This window comes from Leptidea sinapis, chromosome 31 (genome assembly GCF_905404315.1).
Source record: "Leptidea sinapis chromosome 31, ilLepSina1.1, whole genome shotgun sequence".
Lineage (NCBI taxonomy): Eukaryota > Metazoa > Arthropoda > Insecta > Lepidoptera > Pieridae > Leptidea > Leptidea sinapis.
Window position 1 is genome coordinate 5054296 of NC_066295.1, and position 19412 is coordinate 5073707.

Below are 19412 nucleotides of genomic sequence, written 5' to 3' on the forward strand. Positions count from 1 at the left end.
TCGTTATCGACGGTTATTGCTCGAATCCCAAGCCCGTGAACGCTGGAGTGCCCCAAGGCTGTGTGCTATCTCCCACGCTGTTTCTTCTGCATATCAATGATATGTGGGACACCGCCAACATGCATTGCTATGCAGACGATAGCACTGGTGATGCCGTATACACGGGCCATGCAGGTCTCTCTCGGGAAAACGTCGACCAGTGCCGGGTGAAACTTGTGTCTTCTATCGAGTCCTCTCTCGAGAAGGTCGCGGAATGGGGTAAGTTGAACCTTGTCCAATTTAACACCCAGAAGACTCAAGTTTGCGCGTTTACCACTAAAAAAACCCCATTTGCCGTATCACCGCTCTTCGAGAACACTTCCCTTAAAGCCTCGCCTAGTATCGGAATACTGGGTCTCGAAATCTCGAGCAATTGCCAATTCCGTGGCCATCTGGAGGGCAAAGCCAAACTGGCTTCAAAGAAACTGGGCGTCATAAATAGAGCACGGCAATACTTCAAGCCGGCCCACATTCTAGCGCTCTACAAAGCGCAGGTCCGGCCTCACATGGAGTATTGCTGTCATCTCTGGTCTGGCGCACCCCAGTATCAGCTCGACCCATTTGACGGCGTGCAACGCAGAGCAGCTCGAATTGTCGGGGACCCAGTACTCTGTGAACGGCTGGATCACTTGGCGTTGCGTAGAGACGTCGCTTCATTGTGTGTCTTCTACCGCATTTATCACGGGGAGTGTTCCGAAGAGCTGTTCAACCTGATTCCTGCCGCCGAATTTCACCTTCGCACGACACGCCACAAGTTACGATATCATCCCCACCATCTGGATGTGTGGCGGTCCTCCACAGTGCGGTTTTCAAGGAGCTTTCTTCCTCGTACCACGAAGCTGTGGAATGAGCTTCCTTGTGCGGTGTTTCCGGGACGATACGACATGGGTACCTTCAAGAAAAGCGCGTACACCTTCCTTAAAGGCCGGCAACGCTCTTGTGATTCCTCTGGTGTTGCAGGAGAGTGTGGGCGGCGGTGATCACCAGGTGACCCGTACGCTCGTTTGTCCTCCTATTCCATAAAAAAAAAAAAAAAACACTTATTGAAAGTCAAAAAAAAATTACCACTCATTCCAAAATGAATGCCTCAGGCCTGAGAGGAATGGGCGCAACAAACTCAGCGGGTTTTTTTTTGTCATCAAAAATATGTTTTACAATTAACGAACATTTACAAAGTACCAAAGTAACATTGTACAATTTAACTTATTATTTAATAGCCTGAGGGCGGTCGCTCCATTCCCAATCTGTGGTATCATTAAGAAAGTCATTTATGTTATAGTAACCTTTACAACACAATCGTTTTTTAACAATTCTTTTGAATAACGTAATAATTTTGTTTTGAACATTTTCTGGGATCTTGTTGTAAAATCATATACATCGCCCCACAAAAGACTTACTAACTCGACTTAGCCGAGTAGTAGGCATCATCAGTTTATGTCTGTTCCTGGTGTTAACATTATGGTTATGACAGTTTCTGGCAAATTCACTTATGTGCCTATGAACATACATAACATTATCAAGAATATATTGAGAAGCAACAGTCAAGATGTTAATTTCTTTGAATTTTGCTCTCAATGATTCTCTAGGACCTAGGTTATAAATAGCGCGAATAGCCCTCTTCTGCAGCACAAATATTGTATTAATATCGGCAGCGTTGCCCCATAGCAATATACCATAGGACATAATACTATGGAAATAACTAAAGTATACTAGTCGCGCCGTATCTTTGTCAGTTAATTGTCTAATCTTTTTAACCGCGTATGCTGCAGAACTAAGTCTGTTCGCCAATCCTCCAATCCCATTGTAATTTGGAATCTAGAGTTATGCCAAGAAATATAGCAGATTCCACCGGTTCTATCACCTCTCCGTTTAACAAAACATTTGCATTTACATTTTTGACATTTGGTACGGTAAATTTAATGAATTTAGTTTTCTTGCTATTTAACAATAGGTTATTAGCGCTAAACCATTACACGATGTCAGATAAAATATCGTTCACTTCGTCATATGTTTGACTTGGCTTGGTTTCTTTTCACTTTGAAAATCAGTGAAGTGTCATCCGCAAACAATACTGCCTTATGTTTTTTCTCTATAAGATTAGGAAGATCATTTATATAGATAAGGAAGAGGAACGGTCCAAGAATAGACCCTTGTGGTACCCCCATACAGAGAGGAGTCCCAGGATATCTCCTGCCATTCACGTCGACCCTCTGAATTCTATTGTTTAGATATGAAGTCAGAAGATCGAGCGCAGTTCCTTTTATGCCATAGTGGTATAACTTCCTGACCAGCGTTGAATGTTGAACACAATCAAAAGCCTTAGATAAATCACAGAAGATGCCAAGTGCATTCTGCGATTCCTCCCATGTATCAAAAATATTCTTAATCAGCTCAACACCTGCATCCGTTGTTGAACGTCCCCTAGTAAAGCCAAATTGTTTCAAATGAAGTAACTTATGAGAGTTAAAGTAAGTAAGCATTGGGCTTAAAATTATTTTTTCAAAAATTTTACTAAGGGTCTGCAAAACCGACACAGGACGATAGTTGTTTGGGTCAGAAGATCATCCCGACTTAAATATTGGTGTAATTTTACTATGTTTGAGAAGGTCAGGAAACACGCCACGATAAATACTATTATTAAATACTATTGCAAGATATAGTGCTATGACATCAATTATTGAACTTATTATTTTAACAGAAATGCCCCATATATCAGCAGTTTTTTCATGTCGAAAGACTTAAAAGTTTTAATTAATTCTTCAGGGCTAACAAAACTCATCCGGTATACGGGCTCTTCCTTCATCATCGCGGCTGCCGCTCCCGTTAAAGTCGAAGTTCGCGCCTTTGTCGCGTTCGCCGTCTGTTGAAAAAGTCAGATCATTCGCTTTCAATTCGAAAAGCCTATCCCGCTCAGGACCGGTTCTCAGCCCGAGCACAAACCTGTCGCGCAGCACCATGTCGAGTGAGTCACCGAAGCCGCCGTGGATGACGAGCCCTCGTAGCATTGCTGCCTATTCCTCCACGCTGTCGCTCACTTCCTGTACTGCGCCATAGAATCATGACTTTTCCGCGAATGTTAATTTTACAGGTTCAAAATGTTCATTTAGGGCATTCACTAGACTTTCATACGACAGGCTTTCAATTTTTGTTGGATGAATTAGATTATGCGCTAACCTACGAGTATATGTTTGATCCATTAAATAAGTCATAATAATAAGTAATAATAATAATGACACACTTGCTGTCGTGCTTTATTCCATTTAATTTAATAAATTGTTTTAAACGGCTGTAGAAAGCCGCCGAATCTTGCTTTCTATGATCGAAACATGTTAAATTTCCGATAAGGCCGGCTATTTTGCACGCGCGCGTCTTTGTCCTCGTCGCCAAATAAGGCAGCCACAAATAAAACGTCCGTTCCTTACAAACTTCGTATAGTGATTAATCGTAACAGACCACAATCCGGATCAAACACTACAAATATAAATTGTCATTTTTGTGTACGATAGCGAAATAAATGAATATTGTATTCAATCACATAAATGCTGGTATTTTAATACTGATAAATTAAAAACAATTCGTGCGAAATTATTCCCTAAACACGTTAATGTTCAAGTTTTCACGTCTGTCGGCACTCCCGGAGCGCAACCCGTTATTTTTACTATCAAAATATTATCTTTATTATCATGTGAAAGTAAATAACTAATAATATTTACAAAAACCAGTGTTAATTAAATCTTAGCAATAATAAATCATCATAACGTACCTTAAATTTTACGAAAATGTATTTTATTTTGATCTTTTTGAAGTTATATCTTACATAATGGCGCTGAGTACTTTATTTTGTAGGTATTCACTGATGACTGAGAGCTGTCACGCTCTGTTTTGTAACACTGATTCAGGTAGTCAGCTGGGATTGATTACGGACCCCGATAAATTCAGACCAAAATTAACAAAAGTAATGTATACACAATTATAAATATATATATTGGAAGTAGTTGTATTTAAAACTATTATCCATCAATGAATTTCCCCCTTCAGTCGTGTAGTGAGCGTCCGATCTTATCACACATGCTCAAGTGTATTGTTGTCTCTGCTATAAATAGAACTTATTAAGACAGCACTGCATTCGATCACTGGAATACGTATCGAGTATTCCAACAAATATAGATTTCTTTCAATTTTCTAATCCAATGGCACAGATTACATATTATTATGTCTTTCACGAATCAATTCCATTGAGCCACGATGTGAGTCCTAATTGTAATTTGGTTTGAAGGACGCCGAAATTACTGGGCTGAGATCTATACAGTTGTATGCGCTGGATCTAGATGAAAATTTTTAATTAGGAAGCCGGTGTAAGGAAAGGAGACAGGAGGACTTACCAGAGCAGCAGCGATTCTTCCACCACGTGCCGGGTCGCAAATTTCTCTCTTTAGTTTGTAGGCGTTTTCTTTGAGTGGCCACTCTTTCTTCCCGAATTCAATAATAATAAAACTAGGGATCACAAGACACTTGATCACGAGATTACACGCAAGGAGACGAATTAATGAGTTATCACGGCGTTGACAAGTTCAATACTTGATCAATACTAGTTCAATACTAACTAAGTAATTACTCCTCGCAGAACGCAACGATCAGCTGCGCTCGCGCTACTCCGTAAGTGGGAGGGATAGGGTGCAGGTAGGAAAGAGAAGGAATTAGTGCAACTCTTTGTGCACCCACAATATTTAATTTATTAATAAATAAATTAATTAATGCGGTGACTGTTTCACTATTAATAAAAACCCTTTAGGCATATTTGGCCTAAACAACAGTGTTCTTAGACTTTGCTTATGTAAAACTAAGATGTGATGGTAAAACTTAGATGAAACCCGAACTTGACTTGAATTGGGCTGTATTAGCTTAAGCTCAACATAATTTTAGCTGTCTAATGACTATAAGAAACTAAATCAAAGATTATGTTAAGCTCACACTCCGCTAAGTTTTACGTTAGTAGTTTGAGCAAAGTCTAATATCGGAGCGTCGGGCTTAACATGTCGTCTCAAAGTGACAAGCACTATTGCGATATCGCTCAAAATGTTGGGTATTTCAAGAATCGTGAGCGATGCTTTATTATAGGCAGGGTGCATCGTTTACCATCAGGTCTCATCTCTCTAATTTCTCATAAAAACCTATAGGTAATTATTTATATGACACACCACATTTTAAAGGATTTCTCATAACTTATTTTGTTAGACCGCTTCCGGCTATGACTATGAACGAGACCTTAATAAACAAAAACCCTCATAGCTGTCATTATAACAAATAATAAAACAGTGTCGGTATTTCATTCATTACTGTAAACATTTATTTTATACGTTACCCACCTATTTCGTTATTAATGTATCTACCTAATTAGTATTTATTGTAACTCTGTGTAATTATTGTAACTTTAAATATAACGTCTTAAATTGTGTATAGTATATAACGATTTGCCGCTCAATATATGTATCATGTTAGTTTAAGTATCTTAGTAAGTGAATTTGTATTCTTTTTAGATAATAAATATTCTGAAATCATTTAAAAAAAGTTTTGAGTGCTGATCTAAAATAATGTTTTATAAGGCGATCACATTGTTGGGTATTAAATTATATTCATTTATTTTAAATTTGAACTTTGTAGAGCGAGTTTTTATAAACAACTTATTATTTAAACATTTAAATATTCTTGCAAACTAAATATTACAATAAAACTGATATATTGTCATCTTTTGCATCTGCATATTCTTATTAAGACCCGTTTCAGACAAGCAAAGTAGTGCATAACCTGTTCCTGAAAAAAATAAAAAATAACATTAGCCACGTGTCTATTAATAAAAAATCATATTGTGACAGTTTATTGTTAAGATATGACTTAGAACCTGCATCAGATTGAAGCACATAGCAACAAGCGCCATTCCCAGCATCAAATACAGAGAGCACACGATGAATGATGTCTCAATACGTGGTGTGTACACTCTCTCACCCGGGACTATATCACCGAAGCCTATACTGTAACATTTACATAGTAAAAAAAGACGTGGTAACAGAAAATAATACCTGTGGCAGGCCGGACTACATTATGGGTACCACATCGGCGCATGTCACTGCCGTGAAGCGGTAATGTGTAACCATTATTGTGTTTCGGTCTGAAGGGTGCCGTAGCTAGTGAAATTACTGGGAAAATGAGACTTAACATCTTATGTCTCAAGGTGACGAGCGCAATTGCAGTGCCATTCAGAATTTTTCAGATTTTCAAGAATCCTGAGCGGCACTGAATTGTTATGGGCAGAGCGTATCAATTACCATCACCTGAACGTCCTGCTCGTCTCATCCCTTCATTATCATCATCATCAGCCGGAAGACGTCCACTGCTGGACAAGGAGCTCCCCCAAAGATTTCTACGACGATCGGTCCTGCGCTCCCCTCATCCAACGTATTCCGGCGATCTTCGTCCAGATCCTCGGTCCATCTTGTGGGGGCCCTACCAACACTGCGTCTTCCGATACGTGGTCACCATTCGAGGAATTTACTGCCACAACGGCCATCTGTCCGTTGAACCCTCCACACTGCCACTTCAGTTTCGCAATCGTTTGGACTATATAGGTTACTTTGGTTCTCCTACGGATGTCCTCATTTCTGATTCAATCTCGCAGGGAAACTCCGAGGATAGCCCTCTCCATTGCCCTCTGAGCGACCATGAGCTTTCTCATGAGGCCCATAGATAGTGACTACGTCTGAGTAATGTATGTCATCACTGGCAACACACACTGGTTGAAAACCTTCGTCTTCAGACACTGCGGTATTTGGGATGAGAAGATTTTACGGAACTTCCCGAACGCTGCCCTTCCGAGTTGGATTCGACGAGTGAACTCTTTCTCGAAATTAGACCTGCCTAACTGGATTTTTTGTCCGAGGTATACGTACTCGTCGATAATTTCGAGAGTACAGTTCCCAATTTTTATGGGCGTAGGTGCGACATGGACATTTGACATGATCTTCGTCTTTTCCATGTTCATTTTGACATCTACTCCTTGGGAAGCTGTATTGAGGCCATGGAGTATATGGCTTAAGTGTTCCATGGTCTCTGTTATGATTACGATATCGTCTGTGAATCGAAGGTGAGTGATGTATTCGCCGTTGATGTTGATGCCCAGTCCGTTCCAGTCCAGAAGCTTGAAGATATCTTCCAATGCAGCGTTGAACGGCTTGGGCGATATGACATCCCTTATTGTCATAAAAAAGAATTATTTCTATTTTTAGTGATAGTATGCTAAAGTTTTTACTTTGAGATTATGTTTAGTCCAAGATAGCCACTGCGCAAAATTATTAATAAAGATATCGTTTCCAAGGTACTCGAGGTGGCAGAGAATGAATTTAAGATCATTTCCAAAATCAAAGATAGCCGACGTTTAAAATTATAACTGCAATAATTGGACAACATTTCCACGATTCTTGGGGTGGTGGAGAACTTTGAGATCATTTTTGTATTCCAGGCCGCGGTGCATAATTACTAATAAAAATGGTTCGTAAGGAGTAAACTCCAGTCGACCATCTGGAGTCATCTCATTTTTAACATATGGATATTTTTTGTAAGATATTAATTAAACTCTGAAATTATTCTTCATTTGAACTGAACAAAATAACAATAACAATATTATAAGGTACCTGCTCAGTGAAATAAAACAGAAATAAGCTCCGTCTAACTTGTCCCACTTCTCCCAGAGACCGAATATCATCGAACCGAACATTATATATCTGAAAAATTAATTATTATTTTATGTATATTATGAATGAATTAATGAGTATAACCTTAATTGCAAGCAAACTAAAAGGTACATTTTTAACATATGCTATAACTTAATATACTTAATATTATATCTTATGTTAATAATATTATTTCCTCTAGATATTCCCACATTTGCCTGTCGTACGTTGTTCTTGACCATATTGGTCCAGCAATCTTTTTGAAATCATCTTCCCATCGTATCGTTTGTCTCCCTCTATTTCTTTTTCCATATCTTGGATACCACTCTATAATATCTTTTGTCCATTTATCTTTTTTGCTTCTTATCACATGTCCTATCCAACGCCATTTTACTTGCTTAATTGTTTTTTTTCCCACTTTCCATTTTTGTTTTGTTTGTTATGTTTGTCATTCTTACTTTATTGCTTTCTTATTTTCAACATACTACGCTCAATCCAATGTTGGCACTTCTACTTTGCTTAAATTTTTATTTATGAGAGACCAAGTTTGGCAGCCGTAAGTCATGCATGGACGTGTACACGTATTAAAAACTTTGGAAATGAAATGAAAATGAATTTATTTCGGAAGAAAAACCGACACATTCACACAAAAAAGTTAAAGAGAACAAAATATATGCTTAATCTAATACTTAACTTACTTAACTTAATACAAAAGAAAAAAAAGCAAAACTTGATGTGGCAGTGGTCTTCCAAAACTGGAGTCCACTCAGTTATAGTTGTGTCCAAACACACATGAGCACAACACTGATTTTCAGTGACCCCATTGTGTGAAGTTTGGAGCTGAACTGACATATTTTTAAAAGTAAAATATAATTAATTGTGGCATTAAAATAATTATTATGAGAAAAAAAAATATGATTTACAAAAAAAAAATGTAACTAAAAATAAATAATGACAATAACAAAAATAATAAAAAACGTATGTATGTAAATATATAAGGAAGAAAAATAATAATAAATACGAAAAGCTATTTTATATAATACAATGAAATTTAAACAGTGTTCACCAAGGCAGGAGATGTAGGGAGGTATTTGTCATTAATAAGTATTTTTTGTATTTTTTTCTAAAATTTGAGACTGTATATAAACCCCGTAGCGGCGGTGGTAAATTATTCCAGCACTTGGTGGCATTGTACTTGAAACTTCCCCTGAAAGCCGCAGTGTGATGCTTGGGAGGACTAAGCTTAGCCTTTACAATGTTCCTTGTTTTAAAATTCAACACCCTGCCCTCATTTGCCCATAACAGTTTCGAATAGAGATATGCTGGCGTTTTTATCTTTATAACTCCAAAAATCATACAAGCGAAGTGTAGCCGTCTGCGACTTTCCATGTTAAGAATTTTGGCTTCTCTAAGATACGGACTCACATGAGATCTGTGTGGAATATTCCAACAAAACCGGGCGCAGGCATTTTGCACTCGCTGTATAGTACTTTTGGTGCGGGCTCGTAATCTAGGACCATACGTAGTGTCATTATAATTAAATTTTGAGAGTACCAAAGCATTACACAACCTGACACGTAGATTTGTATTTAAATAGTTCCTAATGCGATAGAGTACTTTTAAACGATAAAAACAGTTCGCAACAGTAGAGTTTATATTTTTCTCAAATCTAAGATTCTCTTCAAATATTAATCCTAGATTACGAACCTCATGAACTCGCTCAATAACTTTATTATTAATAACTATTTTAGGATTGTAACGATCAACTTTTTCAACGACTTTAGGGGTTCCCAGTATCATAAATTTGGTCTTAGATGGATTAAGAACCAGTGAATTATTTACCGACCAATAGATTTGGCTGACATCTGAATTAATATTTTTTTCTGCATCTGACATCTCGTTTGGCTTGAAAGTTATGTAAAGTTGAATATCATCTGCATATATTTGATATTTACAATGTTTAATGTTTTTAACTACATCGGCACTATACAAGATAAATAATAGCGGTCCTAATATTGATCCCTGAGGTACTCCGCGCTCAAGAGCATTACAATCAGAGAATGACCTACTTCCATCTTCCTGTGTAATGACTACAGTTTGGGTTCGATTACTTAGGTAACTGTGGAACCATTTTATTGCTTTCGGACTCAATCCATAGTAACTTAGTTTGGAGAGCAGCAGACTCGAATTTATGGTATCAAATGCGCGCGAGTAATCAAGTAGTAATAAAATCGTACCCCTTCCATCATCTTGTGCAGTAAGAATATTGTCAACTACGTCCATTAACGCTGTAGTTGTCCCTCGGTGTTTTCTAAACCCTGACTGGTAATCCGGTAATATGCCATTATACTCCAAAAAGCTCATTAGCTGCTTATGCAAAATCTTTTCAATTACTTTTGATAAACAAGGAAGTATGCTGATAGGACGAAGTTCTTTAAAGTCTTTCGGATTGTCGTTTTTTGGTATGGGACGCACTAGGGCATGACGCCATAAGTCTGGAAACTTACTTGACGACAAGGATGTATTTATGATATGAGTAAGTACAGTAAGAGTTTTTTCTGTAGTCAGCTTAAGCATATACAATGAAATATCATCAATTCCCACGGCTTGTGATTTCAACTCATTCAAAGTCTGAAATACCGTATGTTCATTCACTAGTTTAAAATCGAAAACAGAGTCACTATGGCGATGGAACTCATAATATGTCAGAGTAGATAGAGGAATCTCAGCACTGCCTGGAATGTTAAGGAAGCTATTATTAATTTCATTAGGATTTGCAAGGTGAGATGGTAATATGTATTCTTTTTTCGTAGTGATTTGAGTATTCTGTTTAATATGCTTCCATATTTTTTACATTTATATTGGAGTTTATGTACGTATCAAAATATGCCTGTTTCTCTCATTGTATTGCGAACTTAACATAGTTTTTTATTTCTTTATAAAATTGCTTATGAGTTTCAAGCTTACTTTTGCGTGCCCTTACTTGGGCTTCATCTCGACACTGCATCATCTTCCTAATATTGTATGTAAACCAAGGGTATGTATTACAATTGATTTTAACATATTTCTTTGGTGCATAAGTATCGAATAAAGATAATAGTATCGATGTTAATGAGACTACAATTTCATCAACATTTTCTAATATTAATAATTTCTCCCACTGGATGTCACTTAATGATTGCTTAAAATCATTCACGTTAATGTCACTAATTTAAGTTAATGAACAGGTTGGTCTTTATTTATATTTAAAACACATGATATAAACGCATGGCTACTCAGACTTTCAACATGATCCACTGTAACAGATGATACGGGAACATGTGTGCATATTAAATCTATAAGTGTTTCTGTTTGAGAAGTGAAATTCGTTGCCTCTGTCACATGTTGTTTTAATTTAAAGGTGTTTAAAAATGTTTCAAGTTTTTAGTAATTAATATGATTCGAATCAAAAAAGTTAATATTAAAATCCCCAAGTAAGACAATGTTTTCACACCAGACAAACGCGCCCATTGACTCAGTAAGAGCATCAAAAAATGTATTGACATCCATCCAAGGAGGACGATATGCGGTGCCCACGACCAAAACTCTGCCACGGATAAAAAGATTAAGCCACATCTGTTCAACGATTGGTGTAATTGGATGTGATAAGATACGTACAGATAGGCCTTGTCTTGTGTAGAATCCAACGCCACCGCCTCGAGAGCGCACGGTGTTTGGGCGCGGAACATGTCGTAGTTTGTATCCAGGGACAGCGGGTGCGCGACCCTCCTGGCCCTGGCGCAGCCACGTTTCGTTTATAGCCATTAAATCAACTGTATGACGTTGCATTGCCGCTACAAATTCGTCATGTCTGGTTCCAAGTGAGCCGGGATTTAGAGGACCAATTTTAAGTTTTTTTTTATAATTGAACAGAGTGATATTTTGAAACAATGTATATGTGACCAAGTGAAATAACGTTTATATTTGTAAGAGAATAAAATAAATAAAAATTTGTTAATATAATATGTAGATAATTTTTCATTTTATATAACCATACTTGATTTAAAATATTTATACGTACATATAATAAAATAACATCACAACCGCTTTTAAAATTTAAAGTTATTAAACTTGTCCACAATAGTACTGCAAAACCATGCCACATAGAATCTCTATATAATAATAACACATTAAAGCTAGAATAAACATAACTAAAATATAGTACATAAAGTTCCAGACAATATTATAATTATTGCCGTTATCATTCAGACTCAGCGTCATTAGAAAAGAGAGAAGTGCATTAAAATAATAATAATTTGCTGTGATTAATGTTTTTGTTGCTCTCGAAATTCCAATATAATGTGATTGACAAATGTTTACTATAGCGAAAACAATATAATTAAAATTATGTAATAAAAATAAATTACTTTTAAAAAGTACTAAACTCACTCTTTGCCAAAAACTTTACTGATGTCCTGTTCAGAACGAATAACATGAACAGAGGATTTCTGATCTCGCCGAGCATATATTATCCCACCCCGGGACCACACAAAGCGCCAATTTCTCTGTCGTGCAAGTTCCTCTCTCGCTAGGTAAAACAATTTACGATTTACGCGAGTCAGCTGCTCATTTACATAAAAACGGCGCAATCTCCCCCTAAGCCCATTCCCATGGTGTCCACTCCACGTCGGACGCGCGCCGCGTGCAGGAACTCATCGCGCAGGTATCGGCGTGTGAGTCGCACCACTACGGCGCGCGGCCGTCGGGTTCCTTCGGAGCCGGCTCCCCTGGATTCCACAGCATTGATGCGTGCACCGAGCCTATATGCATTCACTATATCACGTTCCTCGAGACTAAACCATATCTTTTGAGCGAGTGTAATGACAACGTGTAACAGATTCTCCCCATTATTTTCCTGGAGACCTGAGATCTCGACATCGTTTAGCAACTTATCTTCTTCCAAGTCATTTAGCTGTTTTTTTAAGCTGTCAATAGTCTCGTTGACCTCTGAACATTGCTTCAGCTGATCCTGGTCGGCACAAAATTTTGTCTCAAATCGGTTTATTCGTTCCTCAATACTGTCCATTCTATTGGTAAGTTTTTCCACAACTGACGTATATTTAGACATTTCGAGTCGAAAAATTGAAATCTCAGACCACAAAAGCTTCATTTCCTCCGCGAGTGAAGGTGGATTGCCTGACCTGGGACTACTGGTGTCCTCTTCCTGGGAGCTAGGGGTATTCATCTCCCTGCAAGCTTCCTTAGTTTTAATGCTCATGTTACAATTCTTGCAACTCCACTTGTTATTATTTCGAGCATCCGGATAACACGTCTTATGGAATAGCACTGAAAATTTTTTACACTTAGCGCCATCTGACCCCTCTGCGAAGAACCTTCCACAGTTGTTGCACTTTGCCATTATAATTTTTTTTTTAATTTGCTATGGGTGTACTAGATGGCAATAGTAGCACGAAGATGATTAAATTATTTTTATTGAATGAAGATTTAAATGTGGGTAAGCAGAAAAAAAAAAACCTTTTTTGTCTTAATGTATTTGGGATATGTGAACGCTTTTATTATTTGTTTGAGTAACCAGAACCTTTGCCAAGAACTTGCTATTCTTTGTTCAATTTTCTTATTCATAAATTCTTTAGAAGAAATTATTTTTCCCAGATACACATATTCATCTACATATTCGATGGCTTTGCTATTTCTATAGTTTCATATGTATTGTTACACTTATTTTAGTTTTTTGGGTGTTCATTTGCAACGCTACATTTTTGCTCTCTATAACAAACTCTTGTAACATCTTCTGCAACGTTTCTGCCAGGATTGTAAGGTCATCTGTAAATCTAAATGATCAATGCGTCGGCCGTTGATGTTGACCCCGTATATTTCTCAATCTAGTCTTCTAAAGATACCTTCTAGAACTGTAGAATACAGTTATGGAGACAAATATTATTGTGGTTTGTTTCCATTTATATTTTCACTTTCGACGATTTCATTAAAAAGTTTGGTTATGATCGAGATAGTTTCAGATATTCTTTCTTTGATAAGTTCGTTACATATTTTATCCTGTTCTTGTACTTTATCGTCTTTCTGCGTTTAAACCACTCTCTCAACAGTATTTGTTCAGTTTCTCGTGTGTGATGTATTGCGTTTGTATTTTCTTCTCGACCTTTTGATTATCTTCGTATAGGTTACCATAAAATACTTGGCGACGTCTAGAATATTATAACGTTTTGTGTCAATACTTAGTGCCCGTGTTTTTGATAACTTGAAGATCTATGTTTTATCACGATCCAAAAGTTTTTGGGCTTTTTTAACTCGTATCGGGATGTGATCTTGATTTTAATCCATTTCAGATGTTTTTCTGTGTTTTCTGATACCCTCGTTGATTTTTTGCTAACATCTCGAATAGCCACTTTTTTAATTTTTGATCTCCTATCGCTTTACAAGTTCATGTAACTTCTTGCCCTAAATTTAAAATTAAAGAAGTTATAAGCAAAAAAGTGAGATATATATTATACAATTTCCATACAAAGAAAATTACTTCAGACTAATCTTCTCCATCCATTGGAAACGCTGTTTCAGCACTCCAAAGCTGACCGTTCGTCAATCATCATAAAAATCCAGTCAAAACGAAATGTTTAACTCAGTTTTATGATTTTCTTTATTGTTAATACATTCTTTTTTTATTTCTTAAAATATTGCTTAGTTGTAAAAATAATCTCATCCATAAACAAAAATTTTCTGTTTACTCCTTTTGCGTACCACTTCTGTAGTTGTTTCGATTTTACCACACTATTCTTTTTTAAATTGAATTTGGACCTACTACATTGATAATTGGCTATTTATGTAGTGGCAAAGCTTTGTTATTGTGAAGGCTTGAAATCATTTCACAGATGTTCAACCCGATTGTTGAGAATGTGGTTGAGCCTCCAACACCTCCAAACCAAGAATGGTTCTACCAACAACACTCAGCAACGGTTCATGTAACTCCAGTAGCAGCTCGTAGCTGGAGACGAATGATTATGACTAGATCAGAGCGTGAGGCTGGTTGCCATCTAGTCTCAATCTTAATCCTGTGACTTACGATTTATGATCAGCTGTAAAGAATATAGCATGCTCTGTAGCATGCTCTATACACCAGATAATTTGAAGTCCCTCAAACAATCCACAAGATTGGGAGTGCAGAAATTCAACTGATCTGAACTAGACTCAACGTTTGAAGATTTGTAGGGCCAATGGGGATGTTTTGAATAAACTTAATATTCTTCTTTTCTTCTTAATCTCTTCTTTTGCAGAGCAAACACTATATAAATGTCAGCAGTATGACCCCACAGTAAAATACCGTAGGTCATGATGCTGTGAAAATACCTGAAGTACACTAATCTAGCGGTCGTAACGTTCGTGTACTCTCTTATCTTTCTTACGGCATATACCGCAGAGCTGAGTCTATCTGCTAGTTGGGCATAATATGTGGACCCCACTGAAGCTTTTTATCTAACGTGATACCCAAGAAGACCGTGGTGTCCACAAGTTCCAATCTCTGAACACTTTGTTTTTTTACTGTTTAAGTGCAGATTAATACTCTCAAACCAACGCACTATCTTTGAGAGTGCATTGTTTACCTCGTCATCAATATCTGCACGTCGCCTCACCTTAAAAATAAGTTTAATATAATCAGCAAACAATACAATCTCATGGCTATCATCTACCACAAACGGTAGATCGTGAATATGTATTAGAAACAAGAAAGGTCCGAGAATGGAACCCTGGGGAACACCTATTCCTACAGGTTTAACAGAAAAAACTATATGAACTCTTTCGCTTAAATATGATTTTAACAGATTTAGGGCTCTAGTTTTAACTACATAATGCTTTAGTTTTAGGAGTAAACAAATTATTTGGCCAAAATCTGGCACGAGACTGAGACTCAGTCTCGTGCCAGATTTTGGCGAGACAAGACGTCCTGAGGATGCCTCGTGTAGAGGCGAAACACGTGTCGAATTGTTTTAAAAACAAATATTGGCGGAATTAACACTAAAGAAAATTTAATTAATTTGTATAATTATGGATTTCCGCAAAGAACGCCTAATTCAATAAATTTTTTTAGGAGTAAAGTTTCATGGTGGACGCAGTCAAATGTTTTGGACAAATCACAAATACCCAATGCATCCTGTTACTCTTCCCAGGTGTCAAAGATGTGTTCAATGAGTCTAGTACCCGCATCAATTTTTATAAGTGAAACCAATTTGATTTTTGTTCAATAATTTACAAAAATGCATTTGTAGCTGCTGTAGCAAAAGTTTTTTAAAAATTTTACTAAAAACAGGCAGCACTGAAATAGGCCTGAAATTAGCAGGGTCAAAAGAACTGCCCAATTTTAGCAAAGGTATTACTTTGCTGTATTTCATGGGGTCAGGGAACACATCCTCATCTATGCATTCGTTAAATATTATTGCTAATTCAGGTGCTGTAATGTCAAGTATGTATTCTACAATTTTAGTCGAATGGCCCCATAGGTCGTTTGTATTTTTTAGGTTAATTGATTATGGACATGTTAAACTGGGGAATTATACTACATGTACTCACCCAACCATAAAAGCGATACAAACGCTAATAGGTACTGTTACTGTTTGTGCATCGAAGGTCACGTAACTAAAACTGGACATACTGTCGTCTGTTTCGTAGGCGGCAGGTTCAGACCAACCCTGGTGTATCACCTCGCTAGGGTATCCTGTAGACTGGGGCAGGGAAATACTGCGTATATAATCAGCTCGCGTACTTTGTCTGAAATAACATTTATCAAAATATTTATATTACTCTTAGGTCTAGGCCAGAAGGCCTATTACTATGTGATCTATGACAGTAATCACGACCATCATGGTCACGAAGCATCCTTAATCCGAACACAAACAATGAATTCCAACTTTAAACAATCCAATAAACTATAATTTTTTTTACAGTTTACTTCATATTACGTCTTATGAAATATCTGAAATTACTTAAATATGATTCATATATTGGGTGCAGCACCTTACAAACTTGGTTGAGTTTCTTCTGTGTTCTCCTCACGAGCTCTACTTTTTCCGACCATATTAGTGTAGATTCAGTCATTTAAAAGAAAGTTTTATAGTGACAATTCAAAAGCGATTAGTTAAAGCCTAGTTAAATAAAGTTTATTTGACTTTGACTTCAGTGTATGGTTGTAAAAGAGACATCAGTGCATGGTTGTAAAAGAGACATCAGTGCAACAAAAAACGTTGACACGGACACTGGCCATTAATACAGTAAGCTTTATAACCCCAAGTAACTATGGGATTAATTCATTCACGACCTTGGATAAATTAACCCAAGAATAAACTGTACCAAATCTGGTCATGTGTTTAGGGTATTACGCTAGTGTGTGACTACTAGGTTACTAAACGGGCGTTCCGAAATTATATTATAGAAAAATGATTTATTTATGTGAATCGTGTATTATTATTTTGAATTTATTGTTAAAAGTAAGGCTATGTAGCTCTACAGTCTAACCGTGTGTTTATTTAAATTCGCCTTAGTAGCGCCCCACTGCATTTCGTATATACAAAATTTTATTCATTTTACAAAAAAATAGATACAATTATAGGTTGAAATTTAAACGTGATAAGATGCATTTCTTAAGTGAAAACTTCTTTAGCCGCGTTGTCGCCAACCTCGCGGTCGAAAAAAATGGCGACGTAAATTTAGCGAAATAGCGTTGGCGTCTATTTGGAAGCGGAAAATCATAAGGGTCTATGGCGTCACCCACACGCTTTTGACGACCGACTGGTGCACGCGATAAATAAATAATAAAATATAAATATGTATATTATTATAATACCTTAGAAACTTTTTGGATGGGTGAAATCTCGTGAGTTCGCGTCACCGAAATGCTTATAGCAGTATATCTGTAGCTATACATATATGTGACGTATCATTCATACATTGAACATTGATCTTAGTAAGATATAAAGTTTAAAATTATAATTGTTGCTAAATATGTGTTACCTTAGTTTCTAAAGATAGAACGTTATCCAATCTCCAACTTATAGTGTTATCCCACAAATATTTTAAATAAAACTTGCACTAAAACTGCTTAAGTCCGAACACCTTTTTTTCTAACTTAGCGTAGTGTTGTATGGATTAACAAGTGCCACATTTAATAAAAGAAGTGACTATAATCAAACGAGTTTCACTATTATAACTTCGCGGGACTATCATTTGCGATGTTCAATAATTAACTAACTATCAAGTGTCGTGGATTTGTGCGCAAATACATATAAAGTGAATCTGTATAAGTGGAGGGTACTTTCAAACTGGATAAACTAACAATCGTGTTTATGACGTTTTAGCTCTAATCAAGACACCGATAAATTTACATTGTATATTTCATACCAAATCCTAGATAACGCATAGCTCTGTGGTCTTTAAGCAGACTAATACTGCGGCACCCCAGGTTCAAATCTACAGTAATATTTAATATAGCGTTATTACTGTTTTTTTTTTCTCTTATTGTTTTTTAATATTTACATTATTTGCAAAAAATGTCTATGATCTGTGCAGGGTGTAATGATGAAATAAGACGTACTAAACCGTGCGTAAAATGCCTCAAGTGTAAAAACTGCTTCCATCAAACCTGCGTGAACTATAATAGTAACAAAACTTTGCCACAGTCGAGAATTGCAGAGGGATGGTTATGCCCAGATTGCTCTGCTAAAGCCAAGCGCGGTGGTGATAATTCAAGTACACCCATTAAGATAGCGCAAGATAGTGGCAGTCTGTCGTTTATTAGTGAAACTAATAATGAAGCCGTCGTATTATCACAATTTATTTCCGATGCTCAATTGACCACACTTGAAATGAGATAGTCCAAGTTATGAAGAAGGAACTACCACAGATGATTTTAGCTGAAATGACGACAGTAATATCGCCTTTGGAAGGGCGGCTGAAAGAACTTCAAAGCTCTGTTACATTTCTGAGTGAAAAGTATGATGATTTCAGCATCAAAGTGGAGAAGTTAGTGCTTGACAGTCAACGTCATGATGAGCTTATTAATAAAAATATTGCGGAAATCAGTAGACTAAATGAGACAGTAAGATTTTTAGAACAGCAGTTGAGGGAATGTAATATTGAGATACACGGTGTTAATGAGTCCAAATCCGAGAATTTGATAAGCATAATAAAGCAGATTGCAACCACTGTATCATTAAAGCTTGAAGATTACGATGTTATGAAAGTTACCAGAGTTGCCAAAATTAATAAAGACAACAAGAAACCGCGAACAATCGTCGCTAAATTGACGAGCCCTAGGCGCCGTGATGAATTTCTCTCTGCCGTGTCTCGGTATAATAAATCTAATCCCTCTAATAAACTCAACACGAACGTCGTGGGCATTGGTGGAGATAGATCGCCTGTATATGTTGCTGAACATCTGTCACCTGCGAACAAGTCTCTCCACGCTGCTGCTCGGCTGAAGGCAAAGGAGAGTAAATATAAGTTTGTGTGGATTCGCGATGGTCACATCTATGTAAGAAAATTCCCGCTATATCCTCATTAAATCTTCCCAATCTTTAGATAAAATAGTTTATGAATATAAGTTTATTTTTTATGTCAAGGTTCTTTTAGTTCATCTTACGACCAACT

The 19412-nt window shown here is 36.9% G+C and overlaps 1 protein-coding gene across 3 annotated transcripts in view; it reads right to left on the reverse strand.

Annotated features, from left to right (window-relative positions):
• Window positions 1-5651: 5651 nt before the first annotated feature.
• Window positions 5652-19412, reverse strand: part of LOC126973999 (potassium channel subfamily K member 1) — a 71395-nt gene continuing 57634 nt past the window's right edge. For all 3 annotated transcript variants that reach the window (XM_050821352.1, XM_050821351.1, XM_050821350.1), the window contains 4 exons: window positions 16341-16538; window positions 7725-7814; window positions 5939-6068; window positions 5652-5850 (listed from right to left, as the gene is read on the reverse strand). In XM_050821352.1, coding sequence (XP_050677309.1) covers window positions 5782-5850; window positions 5939-6068; window positions 7725-7814; window positions 16341-16538 — 487 coding nt within the window. In that variant the 3' untranslated portion in view covers window positions 5652-5781. The remainder of the gene's footprint in view (window positions 5851-5938; window positions 6069-7724; window positions 7815-16340; window positions 16539-19412) is intronic.